Below are 22,033 nucleotides of genomic sequence, written 5' to 3' on the forward strand. Positions count from 1 at the left end.
CACCCAGAGAGACAGACAGCAAACAAGCAAAGAAATGTCTAAGAAGTGGTCATGGTAAGAAGTGCCACGGTCAAAAATAAAGCAAGGAAGGGAGACAGAATGACAGAGGGGAAAGGGTTTTCTACTTTAGATAAGGTGGCCAGGGAGGGCCCCTCTGGGGGCTGCTATGTAAGTAGAGACTTGTCCCTTGCTCTGCAGAACATGAGCTGCCCGGGACTGTTCAGCCACCCCTTCGAGCCACCTGCAAGCTCTGCCCCCTCCATCACCATCCCCCTCGTCCACAGCTGTGGCACCAGTAGTGAGAACTAGCAGGGGAAGCAGCTGTGGCCCGAGATGGCAGTGAGTGTCACAATGCTGAGCCTCTCCACCCCAACCTCCGACCTTCACAGCCCTGTGGGGGAGTTCTCCACGCCTAGTTACTCACACCAGCCCCCACCACCATGCCACCCACTCAGGACTTGACGATTTTTGATTGTTGTCTGAATAAGTAATTAGCCTGGGCTCGCATGGGTATCTGCTTCTCTACAGGGAGATAAATCCACAAACACACTTTGATTAGAAGGCACTTTCATTATACCACTATAAACTTGTATTAAAAATGGAACCTCAATAGTTTAAATCAAATGAGTTATATATAATTAAAAAGCCTTTAAGGCACAATAAGGCTCTTTTTCAATTTTCTTTTATAACAGAGTCACAGAGAAAGAAAGGCACCCAATGGTCAGCATAGCTGGATTGCTATTCACTTAGCAGCTGGCCCATCCCAGTCCCAGGTAAAACCAAGTTTTTCCCCGTCCTTCACCTGCTCCACCTAAATGGGAAGCTCCATGAACTTGAGTTTGCTCACCTGAGATGGCATTCAGGGTGGTGCCTGCAAGGTTCTGAGAATGAGGTGGATGCAGAGAACACTGAGCATCACTCCTCGGCTGGAGAGATGCCTGCCCTCCACCTGCCAGTTCAGGAGCCCCACCAGCCTTAGCTACCCGCACCTCCCGCAGGGGCCTGGCACTTGGGGCAAAAGCGCATGGGAGCTTTGTCTCCAACAGCCGGAATCATCTCTGCCCCTGAAAGCATTTGTTGAGAAGGACAATAATGAGAGAAGTGGGCATTTTGTCTGCACTTCTTCCACAGGCTAACCCAGTGGTTGCCAAACAGAGATCTTTTAAACAATCCAGAGCTCAGGCCACAGCCCAGACCAATTAAATCACAACCTCTAGGGCTGGGACCCAGGCATCCGTATGTTCATAAAGCTGCCCAGGGGATTCCAGTGTGTGGACACGGTTGGGAACCACTGGGCTAACCAAGCCTCTTACGGACTCTCTTCCCCACAACAGGGCTCTTACCCTGCTTGTCACTGCTGCTTTTCGCAGTGCGGGGCAGGCTCTGGTGGACCAGCACAGCTTCCGCAGGTGCCAGCAAGGATCTCCCAGGCACAGGTGCTGTACATGGTGGCACTGATTTCTCTTTCCCAGCAACATTCAGTAAAGCAGGGGGATGGATCTCTTTCCACAGGGAGCGACGTCACCTCCACATCCAGGTCTAAACAGGTCTCAGCAGCCACTGGGTACAGGTGGGAAGGGCAGGCTCAGCACACAGAGCTGGGAGCCTCTCCAGTGATGGGGAGAACATGAGATGGAGTGCAGGAGCTGGCCTTGAGCAGCTGCAAAGGTGCTCATCCCGGCCTGGCACCCTGAGTCTCCAGCTGTAAGGGGCTAGCCTCCAAGAGCTCAATCTCCTCAGCTGTAAGGTGGGATCCAGGGAAATGCCTGTGAGGCTGTTGGGAGAGCTGACAGAGGCAGGGGGCTTGGTGGCCCCCACCCACAGACAGCATCTGGGGGACCGCCGGGCATCACTCTGCCCCTATCCCTGAGCATAGTGCCCAGGATGGAAAAGATGCTCATCAGTATCTCGGGGCCTCTGGAGCAGGGAGGGGCTGAAACTTCTGCTGTGGTCAGTGGGCAATGACTGTCAGAGACACAGTGGGGGGATGGCTCCATCAGTTGGTACAGTGTCAATCGTGAACCATCAATACCCTGCCAGAGCTGTCCCCTTGCTGCTCCTCAAACCCACTCCCTGACTTCCTTTCACTCTCTGGAGCTGCCCATTGGCTCAATGGCTCAGCACACTTAAATGCCAGGATACCTTCCTCACAGTGTTCTGCAGAGTGGGCACTCTGTATATCCCTGTCCTGTCCCCAGATCTGACCTTCCCCACTCGCTGATGGGGCAGAGGCTGTGACTTCCTGGTGTGCTCACCCACTTGGATAAGGTAGATATACCTCTGAAGGAGCCACCACCTGCCCCAAGCTTCATGCCTCGTGTGCCCGGGGTTGCCCTACCATTCCCACCTCTGAGGAAGAGAAGCACCCTCCATGACAGCCTCCTCCCAACAGCAGGAGCACAGGGAGCTTGCCTCTAGCTGTAACACATCACTGACCACACTGCTCTCTTCCAGTGGCTAGTAAAAGAGTCAGCAAATACAGACATTTTCCCACTGAGTGTCCTGACCCTCCAGACAGTATCTGATAGTTACCACCTTGATCACCTTTGTCACTGATGCTGGGAATCTTGCCCCTTCCCCAAATTCAGGATGCCAGAGTCCAGCTTCTGAAAGGGAGACTGTTCTCAGCAACCCTTAGGTGCTTCCCAAGGCCAACTCTTAAAAGCAGAAACAGAGACCACCACATACCATCACGCTTAGGTCTCCATCCAGAGCCCAGACCCTCACCTCTCCATGTGCCCAGGCACAGCAGTGGGCCTGGCCAGGCTCTGCCCTACCTAAGGGTAGATGCTCAGGGACTCCCAGAGCAGTGGCTGCAAAGTCCTCACCTGATCCCCTTGAAGAACTGGAAGGAAATAGCCAAAGAGATGTTAATTCTCATGAGCTCAGCGCTGACACAGGGCATGCACTGCCGCACCCCACAGGGAAGGTCAAGAGGCTACCCCTAGCCCAGTCTGAGGAGGTACAGCAAGCTTTGCTGCCCTCTGGGAGGGGAGGATACTTTATCTGATGTGATAGGGTCTGCTTTGGCCTTCAAAGCTCATCATCATCAAATGTCCTTTTCTGAGCCTCAGAAATATGTAAGGGGTGGTAAAGCACAGCTGGAGCTCTCGAGGAGCACAGCAGGACAGTCAGAAGGCCGGGTGCAAACTCTCCACCACTTAGTACACGGGAAACCTCAGACAACTCACCAATCATCCGGAAGCCTCAGTTTCCCCATGTATGCAATAAACAAGTTAACGAGACCTCATAAGATCTTTTTGAGAAGTCAATGAAGTAATGCACTTAGAGCTTTGACAAAACGATAGAGGATTATTAATGTTGTCGACATTAATAGCTATAGAGTTCAAAGGATTCCATATCAGGAATCAGAATTCCTATCAGGAATCTCCTCCTTATTCCTGTAAAGGAAGGATGAGAAGCATCATTCAGACTCCCAGCTCTGAGCTCCAGAGGCCACCCTGACCTGATATCCCCACCCTAGAGCTGCCTCTGGTTCCCCAACACTCCGTAACTCTTGGTTACACAGAAATAGACATCACAGCAAAACCCAAGTTCCTAATGCAACAAGACTTTGCAGCTGACTGGGAGCAAAGCTCAGCCTCACAACTCAGGGAGCAGCTATTGTGTCTCACCTTCCATGATGACTAGCCTATGATCCCACGCCAGCTCAACTGTAACGATGCTCACTGGATTCCACAGGGAAGCAGACTCTCTAAGAAAAGACATCTGGTAAAGCCATGACTCCCCTCCCATGTAGCCCTTCTTTCTTCCCAAGAACAATTCCAGCTAAACCTCCAGCACTAAGGAGCACCCCACATCACAAGAGATGTGAACTCTCGACTCACAGGGCCACATCCAAGCCCCAAAGGCCTATTCAGTCCCTTTTGGTAGGCAGGGCCTGAACACAGGCACCAGGAGGGTCAGGGTGGGGACCAGTGAGATGTGAGTCAGCACAAGGAAGTCAGGTGTGCTTCACAGCCCATCTGCTCGGATAACCCAGGGAGGGGTCAGTTGGGCTTCTGAGCTGCCCAGCTGCAGACAGGCAGGTTGGTGTTGTGAGGGTACTAATGAGGCAGGCAGAGGACGGTCGGCACGCAAGCAGAAGAACAAAGATTTAAAACCACATAGGCAGGCCCTCCTACCCCCAATTCCACCTCTGAAGATCTATCGGAAAGCTCAGCTTCATAAAACGCCTGCACTTCTAAAAACTCAGCTCACATTGCTCTGAGTGCTGAGAGGCTAGATGGAGGCTGGCTCATCAGCCTTGCCAGCCCCAGCCACCCATGATGACCTGCTCTCTCACTCCTTCACTAGAGCCTCCCCGGCCCACACCCACAGCTTCTGCTTAGAGGCCCTGAATGAGACTTCATCTCTGGGGACCTGTCCCCTGGCCACAGGTGATGGGATCAGGGCAGACACTTGTGCAAGTCAAGACAACCAGGTTCTCAGAGACTAGACTTCGATTGGGTAGTGCCTCCCTGCTCCCATCTCTCCCGTCACCCACAACATGACCCAGACTGCTAACCCAATACATTTCATACCATTTTAACTGCTCACCATGTGCACGTATATAGGTGATTTCTTAAAGCTGTTTGTGATTATTCCCTTTCCTTTTCCATAATCCTGTGGTGAGACATCTGCCCACCACATACAGGAATTTCCTGTAGAACGCAGCCCATGATCATCCTTTCTTGTAATATTAGAACAGTCATTTTGAATGAGAAGGCTTAATTTTTATTGCACATTTCCATCTAGAATGTGAAATGAAGCTCAAGTCCTTCTGTCCTAGCCAGTATGGCCAGAGAAGCGTTTTCTTCCTGAAAGTTACAAAACCAATTGGTACAACCAATTGGAAAAGGACAGACACTGAGTTCAAGAAGAGACTCTAAACCAAGAGCTAAGACTTCCAGGTATGACAGTCTGGGCCCTGGGGAGGTAATGTCACATGCTGCAGAGCCCTCAGCAAGATGAGCCAGAGCAACAATGAGCAGACACCCCCGCCCCATCACCAGGCCAAGTCCTCTAAGCCAACAAGATGGCAGGACCACACCAAGCAGAACCACTTCAGGAGAAAGCCTCGGTGGGGGCAGGCTCTGCTCTGCCAGATGGGTTCTGGAAGGTAGGGGAGAGGTTGTGACTGAAGTTCTGAGCCCTGGACACCACAGGGCTGCTGCAGTCAGCACTGTGTCCAGCATGTCTGATGACATTGAGACTCCAGCTTCTTCCAGCCCTCAACCAACCCTCTAAGGACTCCAGAGGAGCTGTGTCACGTGCCAGGACGAACCTGTGACACTAGATCTGCCATCAGCCACAAGTCCTCTGGGGAGGAGAAAGTCTGGTCTGTGAGAACAACCACCCTTCTTGGGGACCAGGGCTGGATCAATGTGACCGGGCAAGGCAGGAGCCACTTCCTCCTTTACTACTCAATAAAGACCTCATTTCCTTTAGGCTAAAGTTGAGAATTTCATTTAATCACTACACATAGCTTGAAAAAGAACAGTAGACATGGGTGTTTAATTCCCTCTGCTAACTCAGTTCCTGCTCAGCAACAACCAAGTGCTCCCTCCCCCTCCCAATCCCCAACCCTACCCTCATGCCCCACTGGTCCTTAAGTCCCAAGAATGGAATCCCAAATCCCATTTCTCTTCAACCACTCGGTCCTAGGACAAGGACAAGCACACAATGGGGTGCTCAGCACATACCTGATCTTGACTAAGAGAGAAGACCACTAGACGTCTCGGTTGGCCCAGAGACCCATACTAGGTAGGTGCATAGCATCCTGAGAAGGTCCCTGCTTAGGGGCACAAAGACACAGTCCACAAAGACACTGCCAGGGGATGAACACCCAAGCGTGACGCAGAGAATCCCATTCCTCACAGTCAAATGCTAAAGTGAAAACAACTGCACATGTAACAACCCAACAGAAGAGAGGGGAGGAGGGGGAACAGTGGGGCAGATTTCAGGAGCACTCCACTTAGAGCAGTGCCTGGCAGGTCTCTTCCATTAGACATTTCCTGGTAGTCCCAAATGAAAGTCTGCTTCCCTGGAATGAATGCACAAAATATAACATCAGCAGAACCACAGAAACATGAGATCTTTACTACAGAGGAAGTTTCCAGCATGTTTTAAACGCAAGGCTAGAAGGGGAAATAAATGGGGAAAGAGTTCTGTTTTTATTTAGAGAGCAAGCTTTAAATGGTACAACAGCTTCAGTAAGCCTTTGCTCCAACTTTCCTAAGACTAGCATCAAGAATGATCAGTACGCATGGGTAAACTAAAAAAAAGTGCAGTATATTATATGTATTTACATGCAATACATTGTATATGTGCAGTCAAACTGTAACAACTCTAAGAAAACAGAAGAAGGAAGGAAGGAAGGAAGGACGTATATCAGGAAGTTCACACCTATTTAACAGTTGGAGAAGTTTGTTCTCACTGGCCTCAATCCCTTCCTCCCTTTGTAGACACTGTTGGCAGCAACCCTCCACAGACCATTTCTGCTGACCCTGAAAATTCTAAGCATAAGCAGAACATCCTGCATCTGAGTTTACATTGCACTCTCGGGGTTCCCATTTTGGGTGAGGGAGGGCCTGGTGTACCTGCCTGGTGTGCTGGCCTCTTTGGAGAAGAGATAGCCAGGGCCAGGCAGGCCCCAAAGAACACTCTACAAAGAGTATAGCAGCTGAGCCAGGGATCCCACAGCACCCCCTACACACAGCCTACAGAACTCTCTTAAGTTTCTACTAATTCAAGAAGGATGTTGGGAAGATTTGTGACTGTGATGGGATTCTACTGCAAGTAGAAACGAAAGACAGTCAGGTTTCTCCTGGGATTGCTTCTGTAAGGAGTCCTAAAAACTCAGATCACCTTGTTTAAATCCCTACCTGATGCCAAAATGAATAATAAAAGACTGCTGACTCATTCACTCACTTGACAAATACCTGAACATCCTGTGTACCAGGCTCTCCTGGACACTGGGGACCCAAGGCCCAGATCCCAGGATACTCACCATTCCACCAGAACGAGGAGCCCCCCTCCCCAAGAGCCACGGCCACAGATCAATGGCCAGAGCCAGCAGTGCTAGTCACTAACCCAATGGTCACACTTCACAGCTCTCTCCCTCCACATGCCCACTGCTCCCTCCACTTCTGTCCCACCTCACCACATCCAGATTCTTCCCTCGGGGACTATTTCCTCCAAAACCTGATTGTATGAGAGAAAGAAGCACCAGACAAACCACTAGCTGCCCTGCCCCTCCCCACCTGCTTCCCGCCAGAACTCGGTCCACTCTCCACCCTGTCTCGGTGGGACTTCTGCCAGACAAAACCCACAATGGGGTCCACTCATGGCTGGATTCTACATCACCACTCCCTACTAAGCCCAGAAACGCTGTCAATGAGACATGTTAAAATTATGCTGAAGCAAAATTAATTTTACTTTCTGAATTACACTATACTCTCTGAAATATCTGAGCACAGCATGAGACTGGGAACAGCTGGTCTTCAGGGTAAGCTGGACATCCCATTCACACGAAGCAGTGAATGAGGCTACCCAGGTAAAAAAGAAGGAAATAAAGAGAAGAAAGAAAAGCAAGTTTGCTCATGGTTTTAGAGCCAGGATCCCATAAGGGCAGACACTAGGTTTCTCTGGGTCCAGACCTTCCTGGCTCAGGGAATGCCTAAGGCCAAGATGCAAATGCGCGTGGCCACCAACAAGACAGGGGCCAGGCTCAAGGGACAGGCGGCTTCTCCAAGCCACAGGGGCTCAGCTCCAGGCCCGCTTTCTCCACCCAGCACCATGCACCTACCCCACTATTGTTTTCTCAGGTACAGGGCCCCTCTCCTCTGACGTCCTCCCACTCCCAGGTGGCTGATGACGACAAGCCTCAACAGGAACCACAGCAGTGGAGGCAGAAGGACTGGGCCACCGTTTGCAGGACAGGAAAGTGGAGCCCCTACACACGGGGCTTGCTAGAGTCTGACACCGACACGGCGTTCACTTCTCTCTAAATGGGAAGCAAGAGAGAGAACCCACAAGTCACAGAGAATGAATCAGGCAGATGACTGGGGCCTGCCAGAGCCGATGCTGCCAAGTCCCCGAAAAATGGAAGTCAGAGCCCCACTTACAACGCACGGCCCGACGTCCTGATTACTAGGCTGGGAACTTCCCTAGAGAAGCAGATTATTTAGGAGCAGAGGCATAAATGAAATAGTTAGATGAGTAAACGCTAAATTAAGAGGAAGAAGAATAATTGTTTTCTGTGAACTCGTAAATGTTTATTTTCCTGGGTCACAGAATTTTTCAGAGCCAATTAAAGCTCTGCCAACTGTGATCTCAAAATACTAAAGGGGTCACAGCACACTAACTGGTACAGAGCAGAAGGCGTGTGGGAGCACAGAGAACGAGGACCATGGCTTCCCCCACCCAAGGACAAAAATGAAAACAAGACCTCAAAACACAGCACCAGCCTGGCAGCTGTGGTCCCCAAAGCAGCTTGGCTGGGTGCTGAGGCCAGAAACTGGGCAGGACACCAGGATGGGTGGCAGACAGATGGTGATGGTGAGAACACAAGAGTGTGGGCTGACCCTCCGGATTTAAACCAAACTACAGACAAGCCAGGGCAGAACCCGGATTCAGAGTTCTAAGTTTACCTATCTGCCTACTTGCTTAAAAAAAAAATTGAAAATGACCCTCCAGCCGAGGCTGCTTCAATTCACCTCTCCCCTCACCTACCTGCCCCTGCCCCCTGCTCCCTGGGCCAATCTCATGTCAAGCTATTTCCCGGTCTGATGGCAGCCAGCGTGTTTTTCTCCTTTTCCTGACTGCAGTCAGCGTCATCATGTTAGCAAGAAGCTAACAAAGGCCAGGATTAACCACCAGCTGGATTCTCCTTCTTAGGAGGTGATGGTGGGGGGACACCCCTAGGGCCTTTCTGACCAGTGTCCTTGGGACTGAAAGTATAGGCATCACCTGGAGCTTAGGAGAAATGCAGAATCTCAGGGCCCACCCCGCACCTACTACACCTGCATTTTAACAGGTCCTATGCTCTTCACAAGCACACTGGAGCTCAAAAGGCACTGGCTGGAGGAGGCACAGTCTGCACTGTCTCTGAGGATGGTAACCCATTCATCCAGCATTCCTGGGACTTGGAACACTACCTCTGACCTTGAAAATGATGCACTGACTCACATCTGCAGATGGGAGGTTGCACTCTCCCAATTTTACCTGAGAGACTAATATCCATACCCTCTGACACACAGTAATAAGCAGACAGCCACGGCCCAAATTCTAGGATCAGAGAAGGGGTCGCACATACACCCTGCTGGCACTGTACGTGCAGTGGAATGCCTGGAGTCTCAGACAAGGGACGCCACCTGCATCCCAGCGCACCACACCCAGTCAGAGGTCCAAGGACCACTTGTGCCTCCTGCTGAGACACCTTGCCCAGAGTCTCCTCTTCTTTGAAAGCCAGTCTAATGCTGCAGTCGGCACCCAGGAGTATGTAGGAAGGGTGATTCCACAGAAAACAGACACAAGAGCTGCATGCAGGCCTGGACTGCAGATGAGCTTGGAAAATGCTAAGCATTCAGCCTAGACCCCTGTCTGTTCACAGGGAGGAGGGAGTTTGTTTTCTCCACATCCACAAACAGAGTGAGGGGCCAGAGTGAGTCGAGATGCCCAAAGGCAGACCTCAAACCCCACAGAAGATCAACTATTCTTCCCCAGCAATCAATCAATCAAAAAGAAGCCAGGGGGACGGGGTGGGGGCCGTGGGGGAGAACACCACTAGAAAGGGGAGGAGAGCGTTGTCCTAAATTCAATCAAATGTGCAAGAATGAGGACACTTATTAAGGAAGAAGATATTTTAAAAATTAACGCCCAAGTCCTCAGAATGCACAACCAATGCAGAAAGAAGCCAGAGCATTTAAGCTCTCTGCAATTCAAACAGGGACAGGAGTGCAGTCAGCAGACACGGGAAGGGCCATTAGCCAGGCAGGATCCTGCTCTCTTAGGCTGATCCCTGGAGTTGGGGAGGACAAGAATCATCCTTACTACTGGTACCTTACTGGTATTTTATTCCTCAAAGACTCTTATGAGCATCACACATGCTGAAAACAAATAGTGCCTGACCTCAAAGCTCTTACCTGGTTTCTAAACACCAAAGTATACAAAGCTAATAATTTTAAATGGAACCAATATTAATATTTACAGTCATCTAGTGCTCGTCTAAAAACTATGGGTAAGAGCAAGTTAGGAAAAGTGGAGTAAAATTCAAGGATGCCTAATGCTGTGTAACGGCCACCATCCAATCCCAGAGCCCAGCGAGCAATGAGAACACAGCATCCAGGGCTCAGAGGGGAGGAGCTCTCCCCAAAAATGCCTGCCCCTCAAGAGGGGGTGGGTCCCTAGGGACTGTTATTGCATCCCTTCTCACTTTCCCGGTCCCCTCAATATAAAATTCTCCCAATATTGACTTTACTACCATATCTATCTTGGCAGAGTATCAGGGAAAGGAGGAAAGTAGAATTCTACTGCAGAATTTCAATAAGTTGTATCTCTCAGAATTGTTTCCTCTGAATTCAGAATTGCATTAGTATTCTAGGCCATGCTCTGCCACTCGGCTCCTATTAAGAGGCACTCCACCCAGCTGCATTTCTTTTTATCTACATTTGTGAAATGGTAAACTCCTTCAAGCTATTTCATCTGTAGTCTTTGTACATAAAACAATTCAACAAAACTCACTTCTGTTGTAATTGCTTTAAAAATGTACACACACACGCACATTGGTCATTTAAGCCGTATTTACCCTTAGGACACTCAAGTAATTGGCATAATAACTTGAAAGGCAAATCAAATCTTATTAATGCTTCCCAAGTACTTCAAAAACCTTAAGTCAATGAATGTTTCGGAAAGTACTATCAGGAAGAAAACATACACAGGAACATTTTACCATTTAGTTCCTGGAAAGGTTTTTTTAAATTTATTTATGGAGACTCAGGAAACTGTTGGTTTTCATTCTTCTGGAAAATAAGACTGAGGAAACTGCTACAAAAGTTTCTTATGGTTTGGCCAGTGAGTTCTGGGTGTATTAATAGCTACAATTCAAAGAAGAAACTATCCAAAACCTGTAACACACAAGACTATCTTGGATTTTGCCAAGTTACAAGCTTGGCTTGGTGCACAGGCTGCTTGCAGGTTTGTCAGGGGGACCATTCATGTCCCCAGTGGAAAAGAGCCTGCTGCACAGCGAGGTGTGAAAAACTCACTTAAATACATAATAATCTAGCCTGAATTTTGAAAGCATCAAGGTGACTTGTACTAAATTTTGAATAAATATCAATTGACTCAAATTTTCCTTTTAAAATTATTAGACATTGAAAGAAAGAGAAGGATAAAGAAGACAGGCCAAGACTAGGAGTTCAAAGAAAGAGATCAAATGTGACCAAGAATGGTTAAAGAGAATTCTAGAGTAAAGGAAAGAACCAGAGCTGGGCCCTGGAGCAGGGACTGGTTGAGACTTGTGGAAGGAAGGAACAGCACTGGGTCAGGAGGACCCTAGTGAGCGAAGGCATGGAGGGGCCGGGCATCTAACCAGTTACAATATATGTCCTGCTCGTGCTCTCTACACATTCAGAGGCTGTCCTGTGTCCTGGGCCCATTCATACTGACCTCTTCATCTCCTCATTTAAAAGCTGGCATAAGCAGACTCAATGAATAGAAGTTACAACACTTTGCAAAAACTCAGTCTACGGCCAAGGGGACTGGGTGAGTAGGGCAGCTGTTCCTGCATCCGGGAGTCCACAGAGGCATCACTTTATTTTCCCAAAGCAGTGAGATTCCCAAACAGCATCTCTTGGGCTCTATCCTATTGTGGGGAGCGGATGGAGCAAAACACCACCTCCAAACAAACAAACAAACAAATGCCTCACTTGCTCAGGATGAGCAGCATCTCCTCTTTCTTGTTCGTATATGAAGTATTAGGGGGTTACTAGCTAAAATAAAGAGGCCCTAGGTTGATATCAACTTGCTTTCAATTTACCCCCAGCTAAATCCCACCTTAATTGGCTTGACTCTTTTAATTGAAATAGTGATTTACAACAGTTGGCCAATGAGCCTCAACAGTAAGAAGACTAAATACACATACCTGTGTGTTTGCCTGTTTGCTTTGCTATTAAATAGTCAACAATACATTTATAAGGTTTAAGCGATCGTTTGCCCTCTGTACAGACAGGAGTACAACGATTAAACCGTTCCCAATGGGAAATGCTATGCTCACTAGCAAGTCAGCCTCCAGACTCTTTCAAAAGAGCATTAAGTTGTGTCCTTCATGGATTTAGATGGGAGAGATAGTGTTTCTATTTAATCATCTGCTCACCACAAAAGGAAGCCACACTAACTTTAGCAAGAAAAGTGTGCACATTAAATTACTTCTGAAGCTCCCTGAAGATTAAGGCTTGTAGGTTTGGGATTGCATTACAATTAAGTAATAATAAAAGAGAAATCGTGTCTTTCAGTCAAATAATGCATTAATCCTACCATACACTGTGTACCATTATTCACTCTCTGGTAATGTTGACTTTTTGAGATGATTTTTCTTCCTCATTCCACAGGATGGGAAACACGCACAGAGAAAAGGTAAAGGGTGTGCATCAAGGAAGACAATGGGAGTTCAAATGCCCTGGAAAGCTCTCAGGTAAGAATTAGTATTCACCACAACATAAAGGAAATCCTAGGCAGTTTTAATGAAAGGGTGCAGTCATTTCTTTAGGTTCAGCATATACAAACCATTTTCTGCAGAAAAAGTACATCCCTCCCGAGCCCCAAATTCATGAAGCCTCCTACCTAAGCAGGGCTGCGTGCAGTTTACGACTCCTCTTCCCTGCTTCAGACCAGAGTGCACTAAGCAATTAGCGGGGTATCGAGACTCTCCCGGGAGGCATTTGAGCACAAGTTTTTCAAGCACTTTAGAAGCATTTATATATCCTAACATGTCATTAATCATTCTTATCTGTTCATTAAGGCCGTCTCCCTTAGGACTGCTACTTGCCAGTTCTTACTCAGCCTGGTTCTTTTTATCAACATAGCTGAAAAGGAGTCTATTTCTTTTAAAATATATTTTATAATTAAAAGCTTTCATTAATTCACATGGGTGTGCTCCACCAATAAGCCTGCAGAGTTCTATTAAATATACCGAAAGGCCATTCTCTGGAGGGTCTGTGTGGAAGACAAAACAGGCAGCTACAGCTTGATCTGGGGATACGTTCTTGGTGCTGGAGAGATTTTAGACCATTACTTACAGCATTATATAAACCTGTCTTTATCAACACACAGGCTTCCTTCTGTCTCCTACCAAAAAGAGGGTAGCATTTTAATTCACACTGAAACCTGTTTGATATAAACTAAAGGTGGAAGGGAAATCAGACACTGTTACACGGAAAAGCAATGAGTTTTAAATGTCATGTCAGCTGTTATGTAATGATACCTCTGCCGGAGATTCCCCCACGCCCACGTTCAGGACTCTGCTGGTTCCTGGGTCCAACCATCCCAGAGCGGCAGGCAGGGAGGCTCCAAGCAGTGTGAGATGCAGCCAAAAGCCTCCTGGTTTCATTTTGTTGAGCCTGTTGAGGAAACAACAAATGCTCAGAACCAAGCATTGCAAAATGTAAACAAGGGGTGGTGAGTTAGTGAGCACCTGTACTCCAGAATCAGATTAACCTGAGTTTAAATCCTGGCACCAACCCTCCGTTTCTACTGTGGAGAAGTTATATTGCTTCAGTGCCTTAGTTTACTCATTTCTAAAAGGGGGGCCAAGAATATGCACCCCATAGGGTTGCTGTAAGAACTGAAGGAGGCTGTGTCAGACACACAGGGAGAACTCTGTAAATAAATATAAAGCACGCTGCGTGGAAACCCACTTGAAACGCACCTACCACTACACCTACAAGAACAACCGCGGGTGAGAAGGCTGAGGCACCTCGGGTAGGTTACCGCACATCCCTGCTGCAGCTTCCTCAGAAAGTGTCTGCAGCTGGGCACCCAGCTAGCACTCAATAAACACTGATGAGGAATCACGTGAAATCTGCAGCTCATTTGTAGCTGATGCCTCAATTTGCAAGACAGCAAACTTCATAACAGCATTTTAAGGTCCAATATTTTCATTTTCGTTTCAAGACCAGCCATTCTTGTAGTAGAATCCAAACACCCAGTGGATAATAGAATTTCAATAATATTTAAGGTGATTTCCGAGGCTCACTTGATAAATTGTCTAACATCCTAGAAGCCAAGAAATGGGCAATTCAAAGTAATCAAAGAATTCCAAGGATGAAAAAACTGAGAATCAGCTATAATAAAAATTTAACTCCCTATCATGTGCTGGGCACTGTGTTAAGGGAACAAAGACACAGACTAGTGCACTTGTCCAATTAGCTGTACTTTTATTTTTTTTTAAGGTTTCCACTGTGAACATATTCCAACCTTAATTTCAGTATCTACAAGAAACATAGCCAGATGTAAATACTGCATGATGAGTTCTAACTCTTACTTAAGGGAACTTTAGGGGTTATTGATTTCTGTGAGTGCCACACAATTTAGTGCTTAATTGCATGCGGCCCACACTGCATCCAGACCATGGCCAGGGAGATGAAAACACAGAGCTCCTTAGAGGCCAGCACCCCTCTGTGACCTGGTTTAGGGCTGGTCCAGAGTAGGTGTCTGAGTCAGAAATGATTATCTGCTTGAGAGACATTAAGCCTGTTTGAGGGGTCCATCCCTGCTCACCCTCAAAGCCAGCAGCTTTGGAGGATCCCTGCTCTGCACAAGAGGTAGAGGAGGAGGAGACAGAGGAGAAGTAGAGGTGTCACATGATCACTAGTGCTGGTGCCCGGCTACCAAACACACTCATGCCACGTCCCAGGTTTCCTTTGGCTGCCTCCACACCCAAATAGGGACGCCGCTCCAGATTTGCTTCACGTCCCCAACTTGAGACAGAAATGCCCACAGGAAGGAGAAGTCGGACTGAAAATTGTAGGCATGTGAAAACACAAGGTTATAAGTTATAACTATATTTTAAGAGATGGTGTCTTTTTAAAAAAACAAAACAAAACAAGAGTCCACAAGCTCCTACTCCTACCTCTGTTTCCTCAGCCGTGGTCTTTGACATCAGCTGGGAAAGCTGGAGCTACTGGGAAAACAGTCTGGGTGGCCAGTGACCACAATGGGAAGGTCACAGCTGCAACACCATCAGCACCTGCTCCACACTCTGCAGAAGGCGGAGTTGAGCAGAACAGGGCAGCTTCGGCAGTACCTGGGAGAGGGCTGCAGGCATTATTAGCAGCCACCCAGCGCCACACTCCCCATCTGGGGCACTAGCTAGGGCGTGTGTTCTTACAGGGATGAGGAGGAGTGAAAAATCACATTCAGGGCTAAAAGAGAATAAAAATGTCTTTCCCTAACTGCAACCAGTTTTTCTAAAAATAAATAGGGCAACTCCCCACTCTCCATAAATTATTCTCTTCTGAACGCAGAGCCATGTTCCTGAGACTGCAGAAAGCAGTTACTGGATTTTGGGAAATTTTTTTTTTAAAGCAGCAACAGTAACTCAAACTAGAACTAGAAAGACATTGCTTTCTATTCTACTTTATTAATTCTCCCCTATTTATTTACCATCCAACAGTGCTCAAGGAGTAAACACACATATAAGTCTTCTTTTCACCTTTTTCATGACTTGAAGCCCAAATAAACTAAAAACAGCAAGATAATGAAAACTTACTCTAGATAATGTATAGATAATTCCAGGAGTTACAAAATACTCAAGCCACAATATCTAGTATTTCATTTTCAATTTGCCTAGTAATCCAAGACCACTTATTCTTGGTGTTTTATTACTCATGGGTAGCATCAGAATAAATTCCATTCATTTCAATTGTTTTGGCAAGCACCAAATCATTTAAGAGGGTGCACCCAGACCTCTGGCATTAAAACAGCTGTTTGGAGCTATGCTTCTGGAAGCTGGAGCTGCAGTCCCGCTGCACCTGGAGCTGTCTCTGGTTTTATCTGATTTGTGTTGAACTGCCCCGTAAGATTTTATTGAAAGTCAGGGAAACACATGAGCCAGGTCCACTACTGAAATATTCCTAGGCAGCCGCCCTATAAAGTTTATTTCAGCTTGGCTACCACTAGATCGAAACTCATTTGCACGGCAGCGTCTTAGATGTCATTTTATACTCATGGTGATTGACAATTCATTGAGTCTACAGCAGCAACAGCCTAAAAATTTACAGCTCAAGTTTTATGACAGTTCGGTTCATAAAAAAAGAATTAATATTGGGTCTAAATCAATTTTGATGATCTGTCTAATAACCAAATAGAGACTATCTATTTGGTTAACACTTACGCAGCAATTACTACATGTCAGGTACTGTTCTAAATGCTTTATGGAACTAACTCGTAATTCTCATTCCTACTCCATGAGCATGGCAATGATTACCCCCTCGTCAGATGACAGAGGAGACGGGTCACAGAAAGGGTTCAGTACCCTACCCAGGCCATGTGGCAAATAAATGGCAGAGCTGGGACTGCAAGCCAGTTAGGTGGACTTGATGTCTATACTCTTAATTCCCGTCCTCTGCTGCCTCTTGATACTTAACAATATTTTATTTAGACAAATACTTGTTTTTAGTATGACTGGGGAAAATCTATGTAGAGTAAGATCAGAGGCTCTGAGCCCCACGTCTCTCCTCTCCTCTGAAAAACACTAAGAGCTGTCCTCCTCCAGCTTCCATGGCTCCGAGCACGGCGAGGGGAGCAGAGCAAGAGGGAAGCCAGGCTGCCCCCTCCTACATCCCACCCAGGATGGAGCCACTTAGCACATTCTCCTCAGCCCTCACCTCTGCTGTCTTTATTTGCCAAGAAGGAATGTGGATGAAACAAAGAAATATGAGGAGATAGATGCCCAGGGCACCAGGCAGCAAGGATGCCCCTCAGCTCACAGGGAGCACCAGCCTGGCAGATGGTCACTTTGGGGGAAGGGGACCTGTTGAAAGAGTAATTACTCCAAAATTCAAAAAGCCCTACTGGCCCTCAGAAGAAAATACTGCAAGAATCTCCCCATTACAGAAATGGGAAAGCACCATCAATAAGGTCACAAACCCTCGTTTTCAACCCAGAGCTTCTTTTGAAATCAATTTAGGTTTATACGCTTCATTCAATCCATGCTAGAGTCCCAAGATTGGTTATAAATCTACCTGAGATTGTGCTCATAAAAGATCTAGGACTACCTTTCCTTTCAAACAACTCATAAAGCACACTCACTTGATATTTAAGACATCTCCTTTCCAAGAGAAGTACTTCACTGCTTCCTCCGAGGTTTCCCACCTGAGCCACACTTTCCCCCATGTTCTTGAGAGTCAGGTGCCAGCCTGGCCGCCGCACAGACAGGACACCAGAGACCCAGCAGGTTGAGGAATTCACCCAAAGTGTGAAGCCAACTCAGTGGCCAGACCTAGACTAAAACCCAGGCATCACAACCCCTAGGCAACTGTTCTGTTATTATAGTATCACAAACTTACATATGGCATTTTTATTACATATGCATTATATATGCATTCTGTTTAGACAGACTGATTTTACTTTTTTGTTTCTCAAGTGCTGGACAGGCTCCATTCGATCATCTACCTCCTTACTATGAAAACCACTGGATTTTCTGGTCTTCTAAGCTGATACCTGTGCTTAATTTTTTGTATTTAAAACTATTGAGGTACTACAAATCTGTAGAACGTAACATGCTAAATACTGGCTTGCCTTTTGAAGAAAGTTGAAAAACAAATGTTACATAAGAATTCAAATGGTCGGGGAGAAATAGATTTGAACATGAAAATTCCAAATCTGCCCCACTACAGACCACACACCAGCACGTAAGTCATCACTACTGAACAGGGTCACAGGCCAGAGAAAATCACCAACATTAAATACAAGCTTTTCTTTTCTCCTCCAGGAACCAGCCCTGTTTGGGAAGAGTGGGAATTCTCACCCTAGGAGATTTGGGGCCCTCTCTCCTAGAATACAGTAGCATTACCAAACCAGACATTAATGGATTAGCCACATGGAAATGGCTTCTCTTTGTAACTGATAGGACCAGAAATTATGAAGGTGATTTGGCAGAACCAAGCAGCACCACCCAGCCTTGAAGAGAACGGTAAGGTTTGTATCTCTGAGGCACCTCAACTTCCAATCTTTCAAACTGAAAAGTGTATGCTTAAGCCAATTACTTTAGGTGCACTGCATTTTACAAATGGGATGTTAGCAATCAACAAATGGAAACCAACTGGGAACCACCAATATCCTACAGTTCTCTTCTGCATGTCTGTCCAATGTTAAAAGAGGAAAAAAAAGAAGCTATATCAACCCCCACCTAAAACCAGGAGGCTATAAGTTCATTTCTTTCGAAAGCCTTAGGACCCCAGTTTTGATTTGTGTTTTAGGGGAAAAAAAGAGGGGTTCAAATTTCCAAAAGTAGTCCCTAAACACAGCACAGGGAAATTAGGCATGGAAAGATACCAATCCTGAAGCAACCCAAAACGAAACTATTTTGCGTTTCCCATTAATTACCTACTCTGTATCTTTCCTTAACTTTTCCAACATTTGATAAATTTGATACCTATATTAGTCTATGTGCAATGTGTAAATCTATGATATTCCTATTTTCTGTGAAGTTAAGGTACAGGAACCTTTACCTTTCCAACATTCAAATGATTCCCCCTAAGTACTAGTTATTCCCAATACAATTCTATTTTACTTGAAGTTCTACACCTTGTATTATACCATTAAGAGGGAAAATGGAAGGAAAGACGTGCTCTTGAAATAACTGCCTAATTTGATTAAGTTTAGTAAGCACACAGCAACACAAGAAGGTTGAGTTTGCAAAGAAATACTAAAAAAAAAAAGAAAGGCAAAGTAGCAAATAAGGTAGATTTTAGGAAATCTTGAATATTCAATGCCAATTTTTGAAATACAATGTTGTCAAAAAATAAAATCGCATGATGAAGATCACTTTTGAAAAAATTCTGCAGCCCTTAGAAGGAGAAGAATCCTGAGTGACTGGCAGGTCAAGGTAGAAAACTCCAACGTACCCAACCCTCAACCACCTTCAGGACACAGCGAAAGGGATAAAATGCCCAAAAGAACAAACTAGCCCTTCTCTGGAACAAAAAGCCTTCCTGGAATTAACAATTGAGGGTGATCAAAAAATCTGAAGAAAGAAAAAGCCATTGAAACAACTTTTATTAAGCTACTTTAATACATTAAATCAAAGACTATTTTCTTGTATGACCTTTGGCTCAGTCTGAACAGAAATGACCTAGTTTTGTATAACTAAGTTGGGAAGCATGCACAGGCCCTGTGGGGCCCCAGCTCAGGTCTTCCGTTAGAGTTACTGCCTGAGGGTAGCTGGGTCTCTGGGGTCCGAGACCCCAGACCATTTGCTTCCCAGGCGAGCCTTGCACCTGACCACTCTGCCCAGACCCAGCTTGTCTGGGCCATTCCAGGATTAAGAGGACACTGTTAAAAGTCATCTCTGGTTTTCCCCTAACCCTGATGGTAGGACGATAACTTGGGACATTTGAGAAAAGTCCAAATTTCTTCCGGATCCCTTTTCTCCTCTCACGAATAGTGAACTAGGCCCATTCCTGATACACATTTTGATTGTCACCGTACCACGTCTACTGAAATTGTTTCTGTGGCCCAGTGAATGTGGTCGGATGTTTGTGTCTCAGGGATCCATCTAATACAATTCCTGGTGCAGAGGCTTGCAACAAATAAGAAGGGAACAGAGCAAAGCTACTGGCGTTGTATTTCACTCGCCGGAAACCTCGGCGGAAGCGACACCTAGAGGGGGAGCGGAGGTGAAGCTGCGGAACCGCTATTCGTCAATGTCCGCGACAATTATCAGAACCAACTCTCTGGGCGAGGTGCAGACCTAGCAGGGCCGAACTCTGCTGGTCCCCAAAAACTTCTATAGGCCGACGGCTGCACGGGATGCTCTCCACGTTCTAGGCATTGTGAGAAACCCTACTGCTTCCAGCAGGTTTCTGCTCCTCCAACAGGGGAGGGTGCCGAAGTTCTCAGGTGGCAGGCCTCTGGCGAACACGCTCCGGGCACCGCTTTGTCAGCTGAAAGGAGCCCCGAAGGCTCGCGCAGAGCTTGCCCCCAAACTCGAGGCGATACACGCTCCCAAAGCGGAGCGCTCTGCCTGGGTCGCCTAGGTCTCCCCAAAACTTGGAATAGTTTTTGTTGTTGTTGTTGTTGTTGTTTGTTTGTTTTTTGCTGGCGCAAAGAAGAGCGGATTTCACCCACATTACAAGCTCTTAAGACCAAGTGCCTTGCCTGAACATCACCAACCAAAACAAACTGCTCACTAGTGACTCCCCAGTACGTAATACTGGCCAATCGCTTGGAACAGCGGGCCGAAGGAGAGCGCGGGCTGCCCGAGACGTGTAGGGTCCCAGGTCCTTCCCCTGCCTCCGCCTCTGAGCCCAAATGCTAAGCTCTGAACGCGGCGGCCCTCGGGGTAGTGAGGGCCAGCGGGGCTCGCGGGTCCTTCCAGCTGTAGGGAGCAGACGCAAGTTTCCTTGCAAACCTGGAGGGAGAAGGTAATGAGGACTCCCGCCCCGTGCCCCAGCCCAGGCCAAGGGCACGGGTCCGAGCCCAGGTGCTGCCGCGCGTCCGGCTCAACGAGGCCGCTCGGCGTCCGGAGCCCGAGCTAACTGCAGGTTGTTGGAACCCGGCGCCTGCTGCAGGCTCGGCCCGAGTGGTTCTGCGCCGCGCTCCGCCCGCCACCCCAGTCACTCCGGTCCCCACTGCAGACCCGGGCCACATGCCTTGGCGCCCCAGCCTTTACCCAGAGTCCTGGCCCTGGCGTCGGTAGCCCTGCCCAACCCGGGTTCCGGGGTCCCGTGCCCGCCTCCCGGCAGGCGGGCAAACTTGGCTCTCCCGGTGCGGCGGTGAGGACGAGCGAGCGCCCGGCTGGGCCCTGCAGCGAGACGCGGGGCCGCGGGCGCCCGGACCCCAGCAGGACGCAGCGGGACTGGTTGGCGGCGGCAGCTTGGCGTCCTCCCCGGGCGCGCTCCGAAGATGCGCTCGCGTACCTGAGGCGGCCGGAGCCGAGGTGAAGACCAGGTGGCCGGACTCGGCACGCTGGAGGGAGCGCCCCGTGGTGGCGGCGGCGACCCGGCCCCGCGTCCTTCGGTCGGTCTCTCCGGCTGTTGGCGGGTCCTGGGCGAGCTGAAGGCTGTCGCGGTTCCAGCTCTCTGAGCCGCCTCTGCCCCGCTGCTGTAGCACCGCCGCCGCGGCTGCCCTATTTCTGCCGCCGGGACCGGAGCCCGTGACGTCACCCACCCGGCCCCGCCTGCCCAATCGCCGCCACCTGTGCGCGCCGCCCGCCCGCCGCTCAGACCCGCACGGGGCCCGCGGCAGGTGCGCGGAGCAGCTGGGCGCGCACGCGGGTTGGGAGGACTCCCTGCGCTCCAGGGCACTCTCTCCAGCAGCCGCGGGGAGGGGGTGCGCTCCCGCCCCAGGCTCGTGTGGAGCCCGGCAGGCGACAAGCCCTCCCACCACACAAAATACCCCTCCTCCCGGCTCCTCCCGGCTCCTGCCGGGAGGGGTTCCCCAAGGCTGTGCTTTCAACATGCGCTGCTGGTCTTAATCAGGGGTCAGAGCTTGTGCAGCCCAGGCGAGCAAGTACCCCGCACCAAGAGAGCTGTCCCTGGGGGTGAAGTCAAGTGACACTCCCCCTCGCTGAGAGCCAACAATCTGAGAAAAAACGAAGTTTTCATTTCTCTCTTCTGAATCTGCCCTCTCTCACTGCAGAATCCTATAAAATCCTGGGCATGCAGGGTGACATTTGCCTAGCCTGGCCAAGCTGTGACAAGAGTGTCCCTTTTCCTTTAGAACCAGACAGGAAGCAAGGACCTACCTCCAGACCTGAGGCTCCCAAACCTTTCTAGATCCCTCTTCAGAAGAATATCCACAACTCTTG

At 48.4% G+C, this 22,033-nt stretch overlaps 1 protein-coding gene across 5 annotated transcripts in view; it reads right to left on the reverse strand.

The window, feature by feature from the left end:
- The window catches only part of FSTL4 (follistatin like 4), a 467,332-nt gene that overhangs the window by 353,326 nt on the left and 91,973 nt on the right, over nt 1–22,033 (reverse strand). For 4 of the 5 annotated variants that reach the window (XM_074360665.1, XM_074360663.1, XM_074360667.1 and 1 more), the window contains exon 2: nt 13,487–13,622. In XM_074360665.1, the coding sequence (XP_074216766.1) occupies nt 13,487–13,622 (136 nt within the window). Of the gene's footprint in view, nt 1–13,486; nt 13,623–21,143; nt 21,366–22,033 lie in introns of those variants that run through there. The other variant, XM_074360666.1, reaches the window with a different exon arrangement.

The sequence above is a fragment of the Camelus bactrianus genome, chromosome 3 (assembly GCF_048773025.1).
Source record: "Camelus bactrianus isolate YW-2024 breed Bactrian camel chromosome 3, ASM4877302v1, whole genome shotgun sequence".
NCBI lineage: Eukaryota > Metazoa > Chordata > Mammalia > Artiodactyla > Camelidae > Camelus > Camelus bactrianus.